Consider the following 18,701-nt stretch of genomic DNA (forward strand, 5'->3'; position numbering starts at 1 on the left):
TAAGACATGCTGTAGTATATGTAGGCACCTCTGGCTGAATAGGAAGGTTTTACTGGAAGGTTGTTTCTACACTATGTTTGTGGGTATTCACAAATCTGGTGTTAAAAAAAGTATACTTGGTGTATTTTAGTACAATGTCCTAGGATGACTTTTTAATTTCCTTGAAGTACTTTGGATTTGTTTTTATAAAATGACCACCTCCTTGTGGAAAAGCAAACCAAAGGTGAAGGTTTAATCTCTCCTTGGGGCACCTTGGTTGATGCTTGTGTTGTTTTTTTTCTCCCCCTGCTCCATTGTTTTGTCTCTTGACTAAAAAGAGAAGTTACATACATCCCAAGTTAGTAATAAATTTTATCTTGCCTCATCTTCATCAGCCTTTTGTTTGGTATCTGTGGGATTATTGTACATGAAGTTTCACATGAAATGGATGGTAATCTGCAGCAGAGTGCTTGCTCTAAGATGAATTCATTCTCTGTGCCTACAGAAGTGAAGTTTATGAGTTTTAAACAATCCCGTCCCTTTTTGTTTGTGTATGTAAAGATTCAGAAAGTAGAAGAGATAACTAGAGTGGGAATGTGTTTTGATTCAGCAGCTGTGAATTCAACAGTGCAGCTTTTTTTTTTTCTCTCACTTCTGTTCCTTAAACTGGCATGGTAGATCTTCTATAATTACCAGAAACCTATGCCCTACAGACTTTATTTTTAGCAAGGAAAAGGTTGTAACTTGGAATTAGTTTTATAGAGTATTTGAAAACGTTGGGGTTTTTTTATCTGACTGAAGGCAAAGGTGTCGTATGGTGGGATTTGCTATTGGCCTCACAAACAGCTGTGTTAAAATGATGCTTTGTGCTTTTCTAAACAAAGGCTGAAAGGCTTTGCTTCGTGTATGATATTTGCGGTTGCTAATAGTTTATTCTCGGAGAAGTCTTTGCATACATTGAGTACTTTGAGATAGTGATAGAAGGGTTTGCAAGGGCATGCATACCTTTCTGTAATCTAATCTCAAAAGACATGTTGCTTTCACATGATGTGGTTTTGAAGGCTGTTTCTATATGTGTAAGGTTGGCAAGGTACCTGTTACTGAAGCAAAGGGTGATAAATATTAATAACATGGTATAAGGCGTACGGCAACTACAGTTTCAAGATGTAATTGAGAGATAAAAGTCTTTTCTTGCATGTGTGTATGTCATTTTCTACCAGTATGCAATAGTGTGTATAATCTGGGGGATATAAAGTGGGGAAAAACTTTGTCTTCCTTTATTGCTCAAGGCTTGTGTTTGGAAAGATTCCAAGTGTCCTGAAGGGAGGTGGGGGAAGTTAGGTACAGGATATTTCATCAATCTGGCTGTAACCATGGAACTAATTGTGGAAGAGGTTTTGATAGCAGTTTTCCTAATATTAGAGGGTTTTATCCCTCAGAAGACACTTAAAATGAGGATTTGTAATACTTCACCTATTTCCGTTTCTTTTTCTGAGTTTTCTGGGAACATGCAGGATTTGTGTGTATATCTCTTCCTGTGAACTGGAGTGTACCACAGTCATGTAACTTTCCACCTCATCTCAGTGACACAGAAATAGAAGTAGGTATGCTTGAGGAGTCCTTGGTAGTGTTCCAGCCTCGCCAATGCAGTTGCATGTTTTGCTGTACTTAATTGGTGCCTCAAAAGATTGTTATCTGAGGCTTTTTAATACTGCTCCTTGGAGACCTTTTTTTGCTATTGGGTTTATGCATGTAAAAAACTTTTTCCCAAGCTGTGTTGGAAAATCCATCTTCAGTAAAGATAAGAGCCAAGACTTACTTTGCAACTGTGTTTGATAACCATAACCATGCCAAAGATAGGGAAAAAGAAAGAGAGAGCAGAGTCCAGTTACATTATGAAGGCATCTTCTACAGGGCTTTTGAGGGTGGAGGAGCCAGGAGTGTACGACCCATCATGTCCCCACCCTCCTTTTTATTACTGTGACGCTTTGAGAATTTCTGCCACTTCTTCATTAATAGATCCTTGTAGCGTTTTGGCAGATTTGCCCATCAGATCTGGCTTTGGTTTAATCACCTGAGTTATTTAATTGTAGCTGTCTGGAGTGTGCAGGAGTTCTAAATTTTCCTAGCATTCATGCAAGACTCCACTTCTGCTGTGTAATACCTGTCTTGAAAACACCATTTTTAGGGGGACAGCTCAGAAACAACCTTTATTTAGTTTTCAGAACTTGATTTGGCCATCTACCACTCTTTTTTTTTCTTGTGGTCTAACTGCTTTTATCTTAAAACTCATCTGAAATTTTTTTCTTATATGTGCCATTTTTCATCTTCATATTCTTTACTTTCCTCAATAGTCAAACAAATATTAGTATTTTCTTTGTGTGTGTGTATGTGCACACAATGCAGTATAATAAATACCTATTTTATTAAGATGAAGGAGTTGTGATCATTTTTTTAGCTTGTAGCTGTTACACACGTTGTTTCTCATCCTTGTCACTTCCCTGTGAGATGACCAACTTGCTCTATATATAAAGCATTGCACTATGGAATAATTCAAAGATCAAAGTTTAGGTGAATGTCAACACTGTTGGGGTTCCCCGTCCCTATAAGACTCCTGATTTAGGTTTCTGTTTTTAGCTCAGAAAAACCACTGTCACAGATCCCACATTGATCAATGTTAATGTACCAGTGGACTGCTGCCAGAAGTGGTGATCAAACAGATTTATTTGTGGTGGATCTAGCTGTTATGGCCACAAGAAAAGTCACTTTGGTGAACTGAGCTAATGGAAAACTGATTAAGTTGTTCAGAAAAATATTTAAAAAAATTCAAATCAGTTGCTTCAGCTCTTTGCATCTGACTTCATGATGGATGGATCATGCAGAAAGTGCAGGGACAGTATTCTTTAGCAGCAAGCCTGCCCTTACACACAGTTAGATGTAAAGTAAAGCATTACCCTTAGGTTAGTTCTTCTGGAGAACCTCCAGCCTTCTGCCAGTAGGCTGTAATTTGTGAGCTGTTACAAGTGGACTGTGTTCTAAAGAATGCAAACATTTGAAGAAAGGCAACTTCAATGTAGTTCTGGTGTCAAGTCTGAGGTGAATTTATAAGACTACTATTGCTCAGTTATTTTCAAGAGTGAGCAAAAGGCAGTGTTTAAAGGTCTGCTTTAGTGAAGTGCGAAGTGTGATTAGGGGACTGTGCTTTTGCATTATGGGTGGTATGGTTTCAGTAGTAATGGAATCTGAACAAATCATCTTGCACTTGCTGTTTTCTAACCTTGTGCATAAAAAATGTGATTTAATAGGAGTGTTGTTAACAAGGTGTCTGTTGAAACCTGAGTGAAACAGATATTTTGATTTTCCTAAACCTGTTGGTGTAGGGAGGACCCCAGGTTAAGTTACACTGCTCTTTTGCCACCCTTTGTATCACCTTTGGTTCACAAAAGCTTCTTATTTGTGCTGGAAAATCTCACACCAGAATTGTCCTCATGTTAACTTATGTAACTTTTATTTGCTGGTTATTTTATTGAAGTAGATTCAGTGCTGTTGAACATAAACTTGAAAGAATCCCATTCCTGAAAAGTATGTTCTGATCCATGATACGAAATCAAGAGCAATGCAAAAGGCAATTGCGTGGCATCTGTTGATTACTCTGTGTTTCCTTCAGTTCAGGGTGATGTTTTCCTCAGGAATTGGATGGGTAGATTTGCAGTAACATTTTTTTTTCTCAGTTTATAAGAGGTAAAAGCGTGTTGTTGTTTTAGACAACTTTGACAAAGAGCTTCAGGATTGCAGAATATACGAATTCAGAAAAAATTACTTCTGTTTAGTTTTAACTCAAACTTGCATCTTGTTTCTTCAGGGTCACGATGAAGAAGCTGTTGTGGATATGGGCAAAATCAGCTCTACTATCAACACAAACTTTGAGAAAGAAGAACTAGAGAGTAAGTTTGTGGTGATTTTCTGTTTGCTTTCTGTACAGCTAAAAGGAATTGGAATTTTACAGCCATGATGAAATTCTGGGAATAAATCACTGAACAGCAGACAATGTGCCCTGTTTCCCTGTTTTTGTCTCTGGGCATGTTAATAAATACTCACTGTTATTCAAATCTATCACAAAAAAAACCAAACAACCCTGAAACCGAAAAAAAACCAAACAATTAAAAATGCAGGAAACTTTTTCAAGGAAAGCTTGCTTTTGAGACTGTAGGTTAGAAAAAAATGATTGCTGTCAGTAGGTCATTTCCCAGCATGAACGATGTCAGTTCTGCAGAATCAAAGCTCAGGAAATGGGGGCTGTGAGGGAGATGTTTATTTTGTTTTCTGAAAGTGAAGTACCATTGCGAGTGTGGTCACACACTTCAAATACCGAGGCTGAACCATTAACAGTGCTTCTAGTTCCATGGTAAACTCTGCAGTCTGCAGTCAGCTAAAGCATTATGGAATCCTGTTAGTCTTTGTTATTTTGACTCAGGATCCTGCCTTTAGCAACAAAAATAGCATTGAGCTAGTTTCATATAGCAAAATTCAAAATTAGATACTTCATCTAGCATACAAGTTCTTACTGGCTTGAAAAGGAAGTAGATTGGAGTAGATTCATGGGTGCCAGAGGAAAAAGCTACGGAGATCCGGTATTAAAAGTCCTTGTTTATTCACCTTTCACATAGCACGTTTTGAAGCTTAATTAACATTTGCAAATGCTAGAAGATTATCAGTAGATTCACTAAGCAGTATTTCCTGATACTCTACTGCTTCCGAACACTGGAGAGCCATTAGAGCAGCAGTTTCTAGCTGAGAAAAGTTGATTTAAGTTGCTGTCACATTTTCTTATACAGTTTAGAGTGATTAAAGTTGTTTTTTGATGTTGCAGTCATACTCTTGATTTGTTTCTTTCAGCCTAGTACTGTTTTCTGTCTTGTACTGACACTTCTGTTTGTCTGACTGTATGTGCCACAAGCCTGGTTAAGTATCTTAAGCCAGCAGGTAATGTAACAGTCCTGATAAAGGAAAATAGTAAGAAAGATCTCAGGAGCTGAGCACCCCAAGCCAGTTTGCCACACAGATGGATGTGTACCAGTGCTGAGCAGAGGAAGGAAGTGTGAATACGAGGCTGAGAGGTACAGTGGTGGAGGCTGCAGCAATGCCAATTTAAATAGGGTTGAGCTGTGGTGAAACCACAGCTGTGTCTGTTTCTGCAGTTCAATCTTCAGTGCAGATTTAAGCTGTCTCTTCTTTCATTTCCTTCTCTTGCTTTTGTCTGGGAGAGGACCCAAAAAAAGAATGTGTGTTATGCAGGGAGGCAGGGGTTAAGGGGAAGCAGGCATTCAGCTTGAGTAGTGTGCCATGCAGCAGCATGAACAGCTGTAATGCCTCAAATACCAAGAATGACATGGGAACTTGCAGCCAGATCACTTCCACAGGCTCTTCTGTAGCACGTTTGCGGGAGTGCTTCAGCTAGTACAACACTGTACTTGCATAAGATCCTGGATGAGAAGGGAGGGGGTTCAGGCTGCTGGGGGCAATTCAAACATTTGTATTGCTGACTATGGGAAATACCTATCTTAAGGTGAAACTGAGACTAATGTTTCATGAGCAATTGATTCAACATAACAGCTGTTGAAAGGAGGAGATGAGGAGATCTCACTGTCTTCACCTTGTTCTTAGCTGTGCAGCCTTATGTTTCCTCTGGCCGCTTCTCTCTTTGATGTGACCTAGACGGGGGCTATACTGAGGTTAAATAACTAATAAGTTATCTAACAAGAAAAATTTATTCCAGTAGGTTTATTGCATATCTGAAGCTTCAGTTAGGCACACATTTTTACACATAAGTGGGAACTACTTTTGGTGATGACATATATTTTTTAGTATCTTATATATTTGTAAGAAAATTGTTCCTTTTTTTTTAGTTCTTCTTTTTTTAGTGGTAGAGTGGGGAGGGGAGGGATGGCATGTATTGACCTTTATCAGTGGAAACTGTTCCAAAGTAAGAACAAGAGGTCTTTCCTGTGCGAAAGAGAAAGGTATGTAAGTACAGCTGTTTATGACTCTTGGTTATCTTTGCTGAGTTTCACCAGAAGAGATTCTTTAGATTCAGGGTGTTTTAGAGGATAAATTCATGTGAACTTAAAGCTCTCTTTGTTGATAAGATCATTATTTATAAGCTAATATGTTTAAAGTAGGTATGTGGGATTTTGGGGTTTTGTTTTTAATTCTGGTATTAAGGTCTGACAAGGGGAGAACTGGAATTGTTTGTTAGCAGTAGGAAACCTCTGGATAGTATTAGTTTTCATTACTGACTTGTGAAGGTTTTCTTGTAGGCATAGGAAGACTTATAATCAAGCATTAGGTATTGTAAGTATGTTAAGACCTGAAGCTGTTTCAGTCCAGTGTTCCAACTAGTTTTTCTTGTGACTAGTTCTAGGAGTTCTAGGAATTTGGAACCTTTCCAGAAATGTGTGTTGCTTCATTTTCAAGGAGAGGCAGCTGAACTATGATGTGAGGCATCCCTGCCCATGGCAGGGGGGGTTTGAACTAGATGATCTTAAGGTCCTTTCCAACCCAAACCATTCTATGATTCTATGTGAAGCACCAAACCCTTAAGAGCCAGAATGGACAGGTGATACTTACCTGTTTTAGAGCCCGTACAAACTAATGTTGATTGTTTTGATGCTGTAGAAGGCATAATTCTACTACAGCAAAATTTTCTCGGTGTTGTCAGTATTGGTTGCTTTCATTTTCTGGAAACTTTGTGATGAAATATTAGTGGAAAGAGGGCCAGATGCTAAAGGGGAAAATAGATTTTGGAGCCAGGACTTCTCAAGTTCTGCATTCTATTTATGGTAGCTGGGAAAGTGTGGTGCAGATTGGGAGTGACAGTGTTTTGGTTAGAAAGGTTAGGCACAGGCTACTTGTTTCATAACTCTCTTCCTTTGAGTGATGGATAGAGATGGTAATCTGCAATTGTGGGCAGACTCTGTGTGTACTAAAGAAAGGTACTGCTCTTTAATGAAGCTCTAAGACCTTACTTTGAAATAACAAATGTCAGTTTACGGAAGGGCTAGAAAGGGGAATAACATCTTAAAATAACATTTTTAAGAGTACCTCATGTTCTTAACTTGATGCCAGACTCTGAGCTGCAATGAATGAGATTAATAACAAAGTAAGGCCAGGAGTTGGAAATAAGGCAAGAATATTAATGGCAGAGGTGTTTTATGCCATCTTTTAAAAGGCATTTAGTGTTAAGAACCACGTTTAAGGAAAGCTTTCTTAAACCAGAGTTGATAAGTTTGGCTTTATATTACCGTATTGCCAGGATCTATCTTTTAAAATGTGTAGCTAATTTTCCACCTTGATTTGAGAATACATTTACTAGATGCAGTTTAAAGGAAAAATTACATGTTCTGTTACTCTTAGCAGACCAGTTACAGACATAGCAGAGATAAGGAGTTTAGACATAACGGAAGTTGTGTTCCAGAAACAATCTGAGGTCAAGAGTATGTGTCTCAACAGTTTTCTGTGGCATAAATCCAAGAAGCAGCTTTCAAGAATTAAGATGATTTAATAGTAGCTACTTGACTCTCGCACTACTCTGTTGCAGGTGTAAGTAGTGTTTACATTTCAAGTGACCCTGTGATACCTTGATGGATTAGAGCCTTATTTTTCTTTAAGAAAACAGCAGTGCTTTTCAATTAATCTTAGTTGATAAGCACAAGTAATTAATCATGCATTTGTTTATTCTCTAGAAGTGGAAATTATATATTTAACTGGAAGACTTATTTTGCAAGTGTTTTGCAGTTTCATGTGTTACGAGTAGTTAGAAATAGTTTCAGTGTTATGAAAGGGCTTTGGAGAACTAAGAGAACTTAAGTGTTGCCTGGTGGTAGAATTTATGTTTTTAATTTTAGGTTTATTATTTTATTTTCTGTTTTGAGGTGTCAGGTTTACGATTCTACCCTTCAGAAGCATCTAAATTGCAGCTGTTAAAAACTCCAGTAATAGTTCTGTAAATCTTATTAAGTTGTATCTTTTTATGTGGTCAAAAAGTTGAAAAATATGTAACTAATTCTGAAAACAAAGGTAATTTGGGATGGTCATTAATAATTCTTGCAGACCACCTCTCATCCAGTGAATTGGAAAGATGATCTTGCTTGCTGCTTGGTTTGAGTTGAATTGAGAGCAAGCAAAACCATGTGTGTTTGGTTACAGCAGTTAGTGAGGTATATGAGACATGCTCCGAGTCATATGCAACTTCAACACAATGTTCACTTGCACCAGTTGTGCTGATAGCTGGTGCAGGATAAATTGTTTTGTCCTTATCGTTCAGAAACAAATGTTACCTGTGGTCAGCCCTTCTCTAGAAGTCGCAAAAATTGAGGATGTTTTCCTTGTATGATTTTTTAATGCAATCTTGATTAAGTATTTGGAATTAGGCTGCACTGCTACACCTTCATCACCTGTGTTGAAAATTTAGTTATTATTGTGTTTTGCTATGGAAATCCTGCATTATACAGTTCGGGACTTCATGTCCTATTAATTTCACAGAGTTTTCACAGAATCATTAGGGTTGGAAGGGTCCTTTGGAGATCATCTAGTCCAACTCCCCAAACTCAATAGGGCACCCAAAGTGTCTAGACACAGTTTTCAGTATTGGTGTGCTGTAGGTTTTGGGGCAGGGGGTTATTTCTGATTTCTAGAACATTGTTTTTGGAAGTTGCTTCTGATTCTGCCCAACACAGTACTTAGAAATTACTATAAATTTTGAATTCTTACTTGCATGTTAAATTACTTGCAAATTACTGGAAGGACGTACTGTAAGCTCCTGTCAAGTGAAGCTTAGTAGAAGTTACTTGAGGTAAGAGATTTTTAACGTTTTTACATTGTAAGACATTATGGTGGTAACCTAACAATAGCTGAGTATAAAAAGCGTAGACTATTGCACCCCAAAACTTGGATTCTTTAGCTAGATAGTAATTGTATAAGGTTAAAAAAATTAGCGGTTTTGATACCACTGTTGTCCTCATCTTTGAGGGAAATTACTTATTATTCTTGAAACAGACCTTAATGAGTGTCCTTGAGACACTTGTTAATTTCTTATTTGTGGAATGGTCCCAGCAGCTGAGAAGCCCTTCTGCATACCCCAGTTGATGGATGGCTGTTGACAGGATGTTTTATCTTGCCTTCTTTAAGGTGATTGCCAACTTCACAATCCTTCTGACTGAGTTGGGACTGAGTAGTAGTTTTCATACTGAAACTAAGTCAACATTTTTGTATCTATTGTAAGTAATTATTTAGAATAACAATAGTTTTCCTATTTTGATTTTATTTTTGTTTAAAAGGCATAATGTATATATGTTACATAAATCTGTGTGGTATGGTTTTCTGTTCTGCTCTAAGGAAAATATTCTTGGAGAAGTAAGCTTTTATCCTAGCTTTTTTTTTTTTTCCATTTATTATTTTGAGATGTAATGTTTCTATTCAGACAGCATCAGGAATTTTATGCAAAGGTAACTAACTGCATTTGTATAACCTGAAATATACATAAGACTGTTATTCAGGTAGTACGGCCGTAACACTGAAGTTTTAATTGGAAGACCAAGATTATATGAAAATATTTTATATTCACTTTTACAATGTTAATTTCTTAGAAAAATAATCTGACTGTTTCTTGGGGATGTTTTGTGTGAGAGAAGTTCATAAAAGAAGATGTTTATTTTGATATATTTAGTTTATGTCTCACACTAAGAACTTCTGTATGAATATTAGATTGTAGATTGTACCTGTAGATATCAGAATTGTGGCATTACTTTTAACTATAAAATGAGAAAATTAGCATAGTAGCAGTATTTTCAGTGAATTACTGACTGGAGAGTATTTCCAGAGGTTGCATAATAAAACGTTCCTTCCTATTCGTTCCTTAAGTTTCACCAAAGCAGAGGATATTTGGAGAAGACCTTCGGGCTGTGAAGTTCTTTGGGGCATGAAAAGACTTTCTTGTTCTCTTTATTTCTTCCGTCCACCTAAAATTATTTTTCCCGTATGTGTGCTTCTACCTTTGGAGCAGACCTGTGACAGAAAATGCAGAAATTGTGCTAATAAATTACACTGAGCTTGTTTTTGTGTGTGCAGGTGTTTTCTGGGAATTAATGCTAAGGCATGAGAGGTTTCAAATGCTTCCTACTAGGATAATGTGTTTGGGGATGCAAGTTAGAAGGCATTTGAACAGCTGCTTTTTTCCCCCATTTTATGGTCTTCAGGAACAGATTCAGATCTTTCCCACAGATCCTCCAGTTTTTTCCATACTAGAAAGTGCTGTGCTGGGACAAGATAGATTATGACACTATTTAAATAAATAAAGGCTTCCATGTAAAATAAATGATTTATCTTCAGATTATTATTTGATGATTTTTGGAAGAATGATAGTTCTTGCCACTATGTTTTTGTCTTCAGCAGACTATTGGTAGCTTATGGAGAAGATGGAATCAGACTCTTCTTGGAGGTGCATAGTGAAAAGGGTAAAGGGGACCACACAGAAAATACAGTATTTACTGGAAGTGCTGATTGGATATTAAGATACTTGTTTCAGGTAGTGTGTTGTTATATGTTGGAATAGGTTGCCCAGAGAGGCTGTAGAGTATCTATCCTTATAGATACTCAAAGCTTGGCTGTTTGTCATCCTGACCAACCGGATCAAAAAGATGGCTTTAGCTTTGAAGTTGGCTGTACTTTGAGCAAGATCAGACCAGATAGCCCACTTCCAGATATCACATATAACTGTAATTAATATATGCTGTCTGCATTTCAAATTTGTAAGTAATGAGATTTGAGAATTCACATATATATTGATTCTCTTTGCTCTCTCACTCATTAACATGGGAAGAATGTCCTTCTTTTATGAAGCTTAAAAGGTGCCCAGCTAATAAAATGATGGTTGGAAAAAAAGTTCTTTGTGGAATTGTATTTAAAGGGTTGTCACAGGAGAGCAATTTTCAGATACGTGGTTTTGACCTCTCTCGGACTTTATATGTCTTCTATTACCGCTTTCTTAGGGGCTTTGGGGCATTTTCTATTCTGTCTGTTTTATAGGTCTTGATATAAATTGACTTTTAGAGTAAGACCAACCATGTGATGGAGCATGCTCCTAGCATTAAAATTTGTTTCATACTGATAAGGACCTTAAGTAGTAAATACTCCTGGTGGATTTGAACAGCTAAGCTCAGATAAAGTCGTGTTAGATTAAAATGAACAACTATCTCTTGAGGTCTGTATTACTAAATTTAGTATCAGGCTGTTTACAAATGCTGTTGGTTATTGGTTTAAAGTAATTCTGTGACAAGCTTTGCTTGAGAGTGGTATTGTGGTACAGATGTTTGTGTGAATAAAGCTTTGAAGGTCATATAATTTCAAGCTTTTAGAAACAATATTCAAGTAAAAGGTTATGTTCTTTTCAGAACACTGTTGCTAGTAATATGAATTCCAGCCTTTTTAGAGTTAATTTTGTCTCCATTGCTATTGTATTGCTTGCCTTTCTGGCTTTTTATGGCCAGGGAGAAAGGCTGTAAGGTGTAAGTTTACTCAGCAAATTCATTGGGAATGGGGAAAGGGGGTGTGAAATGGATGGGGAAAGTCCCTGTGTTTTTGTTTTGATTTTCCTTTAAAATTCTGTTTGTAAGTAAACATTATCTGTGCATCTGCAAACATTAATAAATGTCCTCTCTGAAAAATGAAACTGAAGGGAACACAGGCCTACTCAATACAGCTGTTTTTATTTTTAGAGGGCTTCTCAGTGCTTTGCTTTGTGGAATTAGAATTAAGGTTAAGCTTGTCCAACTTTTATTATGCAGTTTTGCCCTGCCTTTTGGAGTTGAATTTATCTGCATCATGTTTGTGGGTAATGGTGGTAGTATACTGAACAGCAGTAGGTTTGGATTTCATAGGTGGTAGTGGAGATGTCTTTGTTTATGCATGTCCATGGTACCAAAAAGGAGGTTGTTTTCATAAAGCTGATACCCTCATAAGCTGTTTGCAATAGCCAAACTTTTCTTGGTTAGTCTAGTGTACTGACACCCCTCATGCTTGCTCCAAGAAAGAAAAAAACCCAAAAACAGCAATTCAGAGGCTCTTTTTCATCATCAAGTTGTTTTCTTGAAGTTATTCTGATATTATTACATTGGATTGTGATGCATTTTACTTAATAACCACTGAAAATCATCTTGTTTGTCAGCACTTTACAATAGACCCAAAATACAGTGGCAGGTATAGCAGTCTGGTCACTTTGCATGTACAGAAGTGGTTTGGGGAAGGTATTCTTGGTTCACATTTGCTTCAAGACAGTGTCTATCTGAGGAAATACCCATTCACACGTTCGCTTCTGGGCAGCACGGGCTGAATTGTAGGATAGCCCATACCCCTGTCTTTGTGGTGGGGTAGTGAGAAGGCACTTAAAGTTTCCTTCTAGAGTAGAAAGTAATAACAAATGTTGTAGGTTGTGGGCTGGCTGCCCAGGTTGAGGACTAAGTTGGCAGTACCTGCTAAGTTAAGTGTGCCTTGAAGCAGCTGGGAGGTATCTGGACATAGTAATAGCTGAGAGGTCAGTGCATTTTGGGTAGGAAAGCAATTTGCTATGGTCACAGGTTGTCTAAAAATGTATTTGTTTTGTTGCTTATTTCAGCTCTGTTTTCCCTAGCTTTTTTCCTGTCCATTTGCAACATATCTGCTCCCTTCCAAACTTTTCTACTTAAACTATTCAGTCAGACTGCCATTTTGTCGAGGGAGATAAACAAGGGACTTCTTGTTTACTTGTTCCACCTCTCCTCCATGCAGCAACGTGGTCTTTGACTATGAAGATGATCACACAATTACAAGGACTAATTTTTGCAATAGAGTGTGAATTGTTTAAGATGGAGGCCCTTTTTGTATGGGATTGTATGGGATTTTTGTTTGTTGTTCAGCACAGAAAGCAATGTGGGATTTTTGTCTTAATTTGTGGAAACAGCAAGAGATGAAAATACGGAAGTCCTTCTAATTTTTCAGGAAGTAAAATCTTGAACAATTTCAGAAATTCCTGAAATTTTCTAGGAAGTAATCACCTGCAAGTTTTCTGTGTAATGATCAAAACATATGCTTAAAATAAGTCTCATCAGACTACTTAAAATATTTTTAATAATATAAAATTCCTTATTACTGGAAAAACATTTGAGTTTCTCCTAGGAAAAAAGAGTTCCTGCAAAAAACCACACTTTGACAACTAAAACTGTTTATATATAAGTGTATATACAAGTTTAATACTTGATAATTCAGTACATAAAACAAATCAAAAATTCTAACAGGGATGGTAACAGCATTTGCAATGAGTGGTGGGTCACTTGGTTGCACCCAACAGCTTTGAGTGGGATGTGGTAAGTAATGCAGTGACTTTTGAAGCTGGTGCTTTTGCTTTCCCTATATACAAGATTATTTTATCATGATGGCATCAGTAACGTGACCATTGTTAATGGTGCCACCTAGTCATCTTATGTATCAAGTGCACTGATTTATGTTTAGGTGTCACATTTGCACTGCTTTTCTGGGAATTGCATTGTGCATAGTAGTTGTGGAGGGTGGATGTCAGGCTGCCTTGGCAGGGCCTGAGCGTTCTTGTCAGAAGAATCTCACAAAAGAAAAGTCTTTGTTTATAAATAGGACTGATGAATGCTTCAGCAAATTAATCTATTTTCCACTCTTAAATGGAAACAAATAGCTTTTAATATACCCAATTTTAAATTTGGTCATAGTACCAATCAGTCAACTCTAATTAAAAACTAGTTGGAATTCTGTCAAGAATCAGCTGTTTGTAATTTGAAAAGGAATCTTGACCAAATTAATGAGATTACAGAGTTGAACTTACTCATGCATTATGATGGTCCAGAGGAGGGTTACAAAATACATCAGAGAGATGGAACACCTCTCCTATTAAGGCTAAGAGAGTTGGGGTTGTTCAGCCTGGAGAAGGTTCTGGGGAGACCTTATTGTGACCATTTAGTACTTGAAAGGGGCCTCACTTGAAGGTGAGGAGAGACTTTTTAGCCCGGCCTGTTGTGACACGAGGGGTGATGGTTTTAAACTAAAAGAGGAAGAAATTCTTTACAATGAGGATGGTAAAATACTGGAACAGGTACCCAGAGAGGTGGTGGATGCACCATCCCTGGAGACATTCAAGGCCCGGCTGGATGTGATTGAGTTGATGTCCCTTCTCATTGCAGGGCAGTTGGACTAGATGACTTTTGAAGGTCTCTTCTGACCCAAACTATTTGGTGATTCTATGATTATTACTGATTTTTGCTTTATGAAAGTTTCATATATCTTTTGGGGTTTAAAGATTGTTTTCTTGGAAAACAAGTTTGACGTACTACCACTTCTTATTTCTTTAAGGCTCTGTAATCAGCAGAATTTTTCAGTATGCTTAATCTAGTGTATCTACATGCATGTATGTGGTGTACAGTCACAAGTCCTGAGGCTTGCTTGTTTTGTATAAATCTGCTGAATTTACATCTGTCTAAGAGCTGGAAACCCACTTCCTTTTCCTCTTTTTTTAATGTCAGTTTTCTGTAATAACTCTTCTGCAGTATGAAACACAAAGTATTTACTGTTAACTCCAGGCTTATAGTTAATATGTGTCTTCCTGAGATTGTTTAAAAAGGAGTTGAAAAGGTTATTGTATACGCTGACTCCATTACAGGAAACATGGTAGTAATATATTCATAACAGTCTGCTGATTGATTTCTATTACCAAGTCATTGATGCTAGCATTGCCTTAATGTGAAAGGTCAAAGAAAAACCAAGATGTTCAAAGTACACATTTTAAGTAGTAGTATGTATTAATTTGAGATGTGCTCCCTAAATTTATTAAAAAGTTCTAGAATAGAACCCCCCCTACACACACCTGACCTTCTTTGTAAGTTGTTTGATGTTTTGGCATGTGTTTCCAAGTACAAGTTCCTTTTATGCTCCTAAACTGATACTAAATGGTATAGTTGAACATCAGGTTCACCTAGGTGTGTCTTATGCTACTTGAAGAAATACTGGCAGCTCATTCAAGCAGAGAGAACTTGCAGACTCTAAATAATGGGTAATTTCTTAATGAAGTTCATAAACTGAACAAGGAGATTACATCTTGCCATTGTAAGGACTATCCTGGTATGAATCCCTTCAAACAGGAGGGGTATTACGTGATTTCTCTGCATTGTGCTGGTGTTTATCAAGTAGTTTCTTTCAGTGTTACAGGTCAAGCTCATGTTTCTACATTACTGGTTTCACAACTGAGTTCTTAAATTGGGCCATGTTTTTATTCAGTTTATCGGAGAGTGAGTATAGCACTAGTTCCTTGGCACCAGGGAAGGACAGTAAGGAAATTATAATATTGGTTCACTAAAAGTGGTTTTGCCAAGTGCTTTTGGGTTTCTTTTTGGCAAACTCCTTGTCTTTTTGACTAAGACGCTGAATTTTGGCAGGAGGTCATTTTTTTGTTTAATTGTTTCTTTTTAAACTTTCTTGAAAAGGCCACAGAGCTGTGTATATTGGAGTTCACGTCCCATTTGGAAAGCAGGGCCGTCGACGGCACAGACATCGTGGGCACAGGCATCACAAAAGAAAAAAAGAAAAGGAAACTGACAGAGAGGATGGCCGAGAATCTCCATCATATGGTAAAAAATCTGTTGTGTCAGTTGTGTCCTTTGAAAATGATCTTGTAGTAGTTACTCTGTGCTTAAATGGTGCCTGTTTTGTGCTGTTTCTTTTATTCTCACTAATAAATTCTCCTGTGTACAATCAGGCAAGGATTTTACGGTTGTGTTGTATCTAATTCATAAGCAGTTGGACATGATCCAGCTGTCTTCGTGAATGTTCAGCAGCCTGCACTGATTAGATTAGACTAGAGATTCATAGTACTTGCCTGTAGCATAAAAATGTGTTTAAATTAGACACTTTTATTCAGATTATGTAGTCTTGTATTATTCTTCCTCTGTCACTCAAGATTTTTGAAAGTATGAATATAGCTGCAAAGCAGCATTTGCCATAGTAATTTGATTAATGATCTGTTAAAATATTTATTTCAGCCTTATTGTTCTATCTCCTAAGTTTTAGGTTTAGACACCATTGTTCACTGTCACTTTTCTATGACTAAAGCCGTGTTCTACATGGGGTCAGTTACCCTGAAACTAAGGAGTTTTCAAATTGGAATGCTTTGAGAGGTCTCCTTTCACCATTCTCCTGCAGTTCTTAGTTTTGTCCATCTTCAAAACTTCCCCTCCCAAATACAAATTATTGTCATTTGGTCTTATGTTTGTAGAAACAGTCAGCTGTAGATCTTAATTGATAATGAATGTTGTTTGTACTGAAGAACTCATTTCTTGTTGATTCAAGTTCAGAATTGAATCACCCCCCCCCTTTAGTTAGTGTCTGTATCACTGTAGTATCATTTATTCTGTTCTCAAAGTGAAAACAAGGTTTCTAGCCCTTCAGTATATTAATTGTTCCCTTTTAACCAATTTTGCTGTTGATGTTTATTTTCATATTGTTAATCTATAGAAGATGTAAAAGTACTTGTGTTACACAAACATAATTTTCCAGATGTTTTGTTTTCAGGAACAATGAAAAATTTTAAAAGGGCCTCCTTTTAAAGAAATGTCCATGTTTATTTTGTTCCTCTTCCCTCTTGAACAGACTCTCACACTATATATTTCTAACTGAGAGCAGGAGATTTAACTGTTACGTGGTGTTTCATGCATAATAGAAGTATGAATTCATTTAACCGTTCGGTTTCTCCTTTCCTTCAAGACACACCATCCCAACGAGTGCAGTTTATCTTGGGTACTGAAGATGATGATGAACACATTCCCCATGATCTCTTCACTGAAATGGATGAACTTTGCTTCAGGGATGGAGAAGAATATGAATGGAAAGAAACGGCTAGGTATGCTAGAAGTAGATTGTTTCAAAGCATATCTTTTAGTGATTTTTATTTAAAGAACTGCAAACCAGGTCTAGGTTAGAATTTTCATGAACTTACGAGTTGTTCACTCAATTTGTGCTTAGCAAAACAAAGCTATCGTTCTTGTTTTCCAACTCTGGAAGGATCAGTGTGGTTTCCCAAGAAACCCTCATTTTTACTGGTTCTTTGTTGACTTTCATGAAACTGATCATACCAAGCATTGTGAAAGGTTCAACTCTGTTTAGGTATAAATACAGGTGTTCAGTCATGGAGCACAGTATCTGCAATCTCAGAAATCTCTTTGCTGTATTACTGCTGATATATTAATGTCAATTTTTTTCACTCAAACATGAAGAAAATTGGGTGTTTCCATACATTCTTCTTGGGTAATATTTGATTAATCTTTTGCAGATTGTATGCATGAACATTACAGCCACAATTATTTTTGGCCCCTGTTGGTCAAGTTGCTCCCTTCTACATTGTTGTAGAGGCTTGTAATATATTCTTCTGCATTCAGTACTTCTTGTTACCATATTGCATGCTAACTTTTGCAGAAGTTCAGTTTATATAATGCCTGTGAGTCATAAAGAGTATCAATAGATAGTTACACATATTGCTATTACCTAGCTCTTAAATGTCTGATATAGCACCCTCAGAGGCTTAGACATGGTATATAGTGTTGTTTCAGACAGTTTTCCTAAAATACCAAAGAAATTGAGATGTGCAAATCAAGTAACAAGTCACAAGCCCACACTGTTCACAGGAACTTGTGAGTAGACAGGTATTGTTCAAACCAAAAGAAACAAAATGGGCAAAACCTGAAAGAGTTGAGTGCAGTTGAAAAGCCTGATAAAATACTGTGACTGTCAGTCAGTTGGGTTGTCTTAAAAAATGAAAGCTGGTAGGAGCTGACAGGATTTTCTGCTCCATGTTATATGGAGCCACAGGGAACAATGGGATTACTTGCCAAATTGTGTTGTCTTCCAGGAGAAGTACAAATATGTGTTTGTGTTTCAGGTGGCTGAAATTTGAAGAGGATGTTGAAGATGGAGGTGATCGATGGAGCAAGCCTTATGTAGCAACTCTGTCTCTGCACAGTCTCTTTGAACTGCGAAGCTGTATTCTTAATGGGACGGTCATGTTGGACATGAGAGCAAGCACGTTAGATGAGATAGCAGGTTGCAGCAATACTTTTTACAAATTATTTTATTCCTAAATTTCAATCTAGAACTTGAGATGTTTTTATGGTGTCTTTATATGTTCTTGAAAATCCTGTATTGAAGAAAGAGATATATGCATGCTTACTGCAGTTTTCTTCCTCTAGTTCTGAAGAGCTGGTCCTACAAATCTTACTTACAGGGAACTATGCTGGATGAGTAGGACCTCCTTTATTACATATTTTGGGATGAGGCCCAGAATTTCTCTTTATGTTCTACTTCCTGAATGTGTTTTTTGTTTTTGTTTCTACAGATGAAATATAGATATCTGCTACAGCATTTTAGGACTTATTTGTGCACTTTAGTACCCTAGTTATTGATCATAGTTTGGCTGATGTTAACTTGATGCCATTAGTGCAGTTGACTGTTGCACATCTGGGTTTTGGGGTTTTTTCCACCTTTGTAAGAGACGAGCAGAAATAGATTTTGTGTGTGTGTTGTTTGACCTACTATGTTGCTTGTCCTCACTAATCATCACATGGTCATTTTGGATACTATAAAATCAGCTTTGAAGACTTTTTCTCATATATATATATATATGA

At 37.2% G+C, this 18,701-nt stretch overlaps 1 protein-coding gene across 1 annotated transcript; it reads left to right on the forward strand.

Moving 5' to 3' along the window:
• Positions 1-3,841: 3,841 nt before the first annotated feature.
• On the forward strand, positions 3,842-18,120 carry LOC104411361 (sodium bicarbonate cotransporter 3-like; the record flags this gene model as incomplete). The annotated part of the gene is made up of 4 exons (XM_010021757.1): positions 3,842-3,923; positions 15,513-15,656; positions 16,789-16,924; positions 17,960-18,120. Coding segments are annotated over 4 exons (523 nt in total), but the record flags the coding sequence as incomplete, so codon positions are not given.
• Between the last annotated feature and the right edge of the window lie 581 nt (positions 18,121-18,701).

Source organism: Nestor notabilis, unplaced genomic scaffold (assembly GCF_000696875.1).
Source record: "Nestor notabilis isolate BGI_N333 unplaced genomic scaffold, ASM69687v1 scaffold6359, whole genome shotgun sequence".
Lineage (NCBI taxonomy): Eukaryota > Metazoa > Chordata > Aves > Psittaciformes > Psittacidae > Nestor > Nestor notabilis.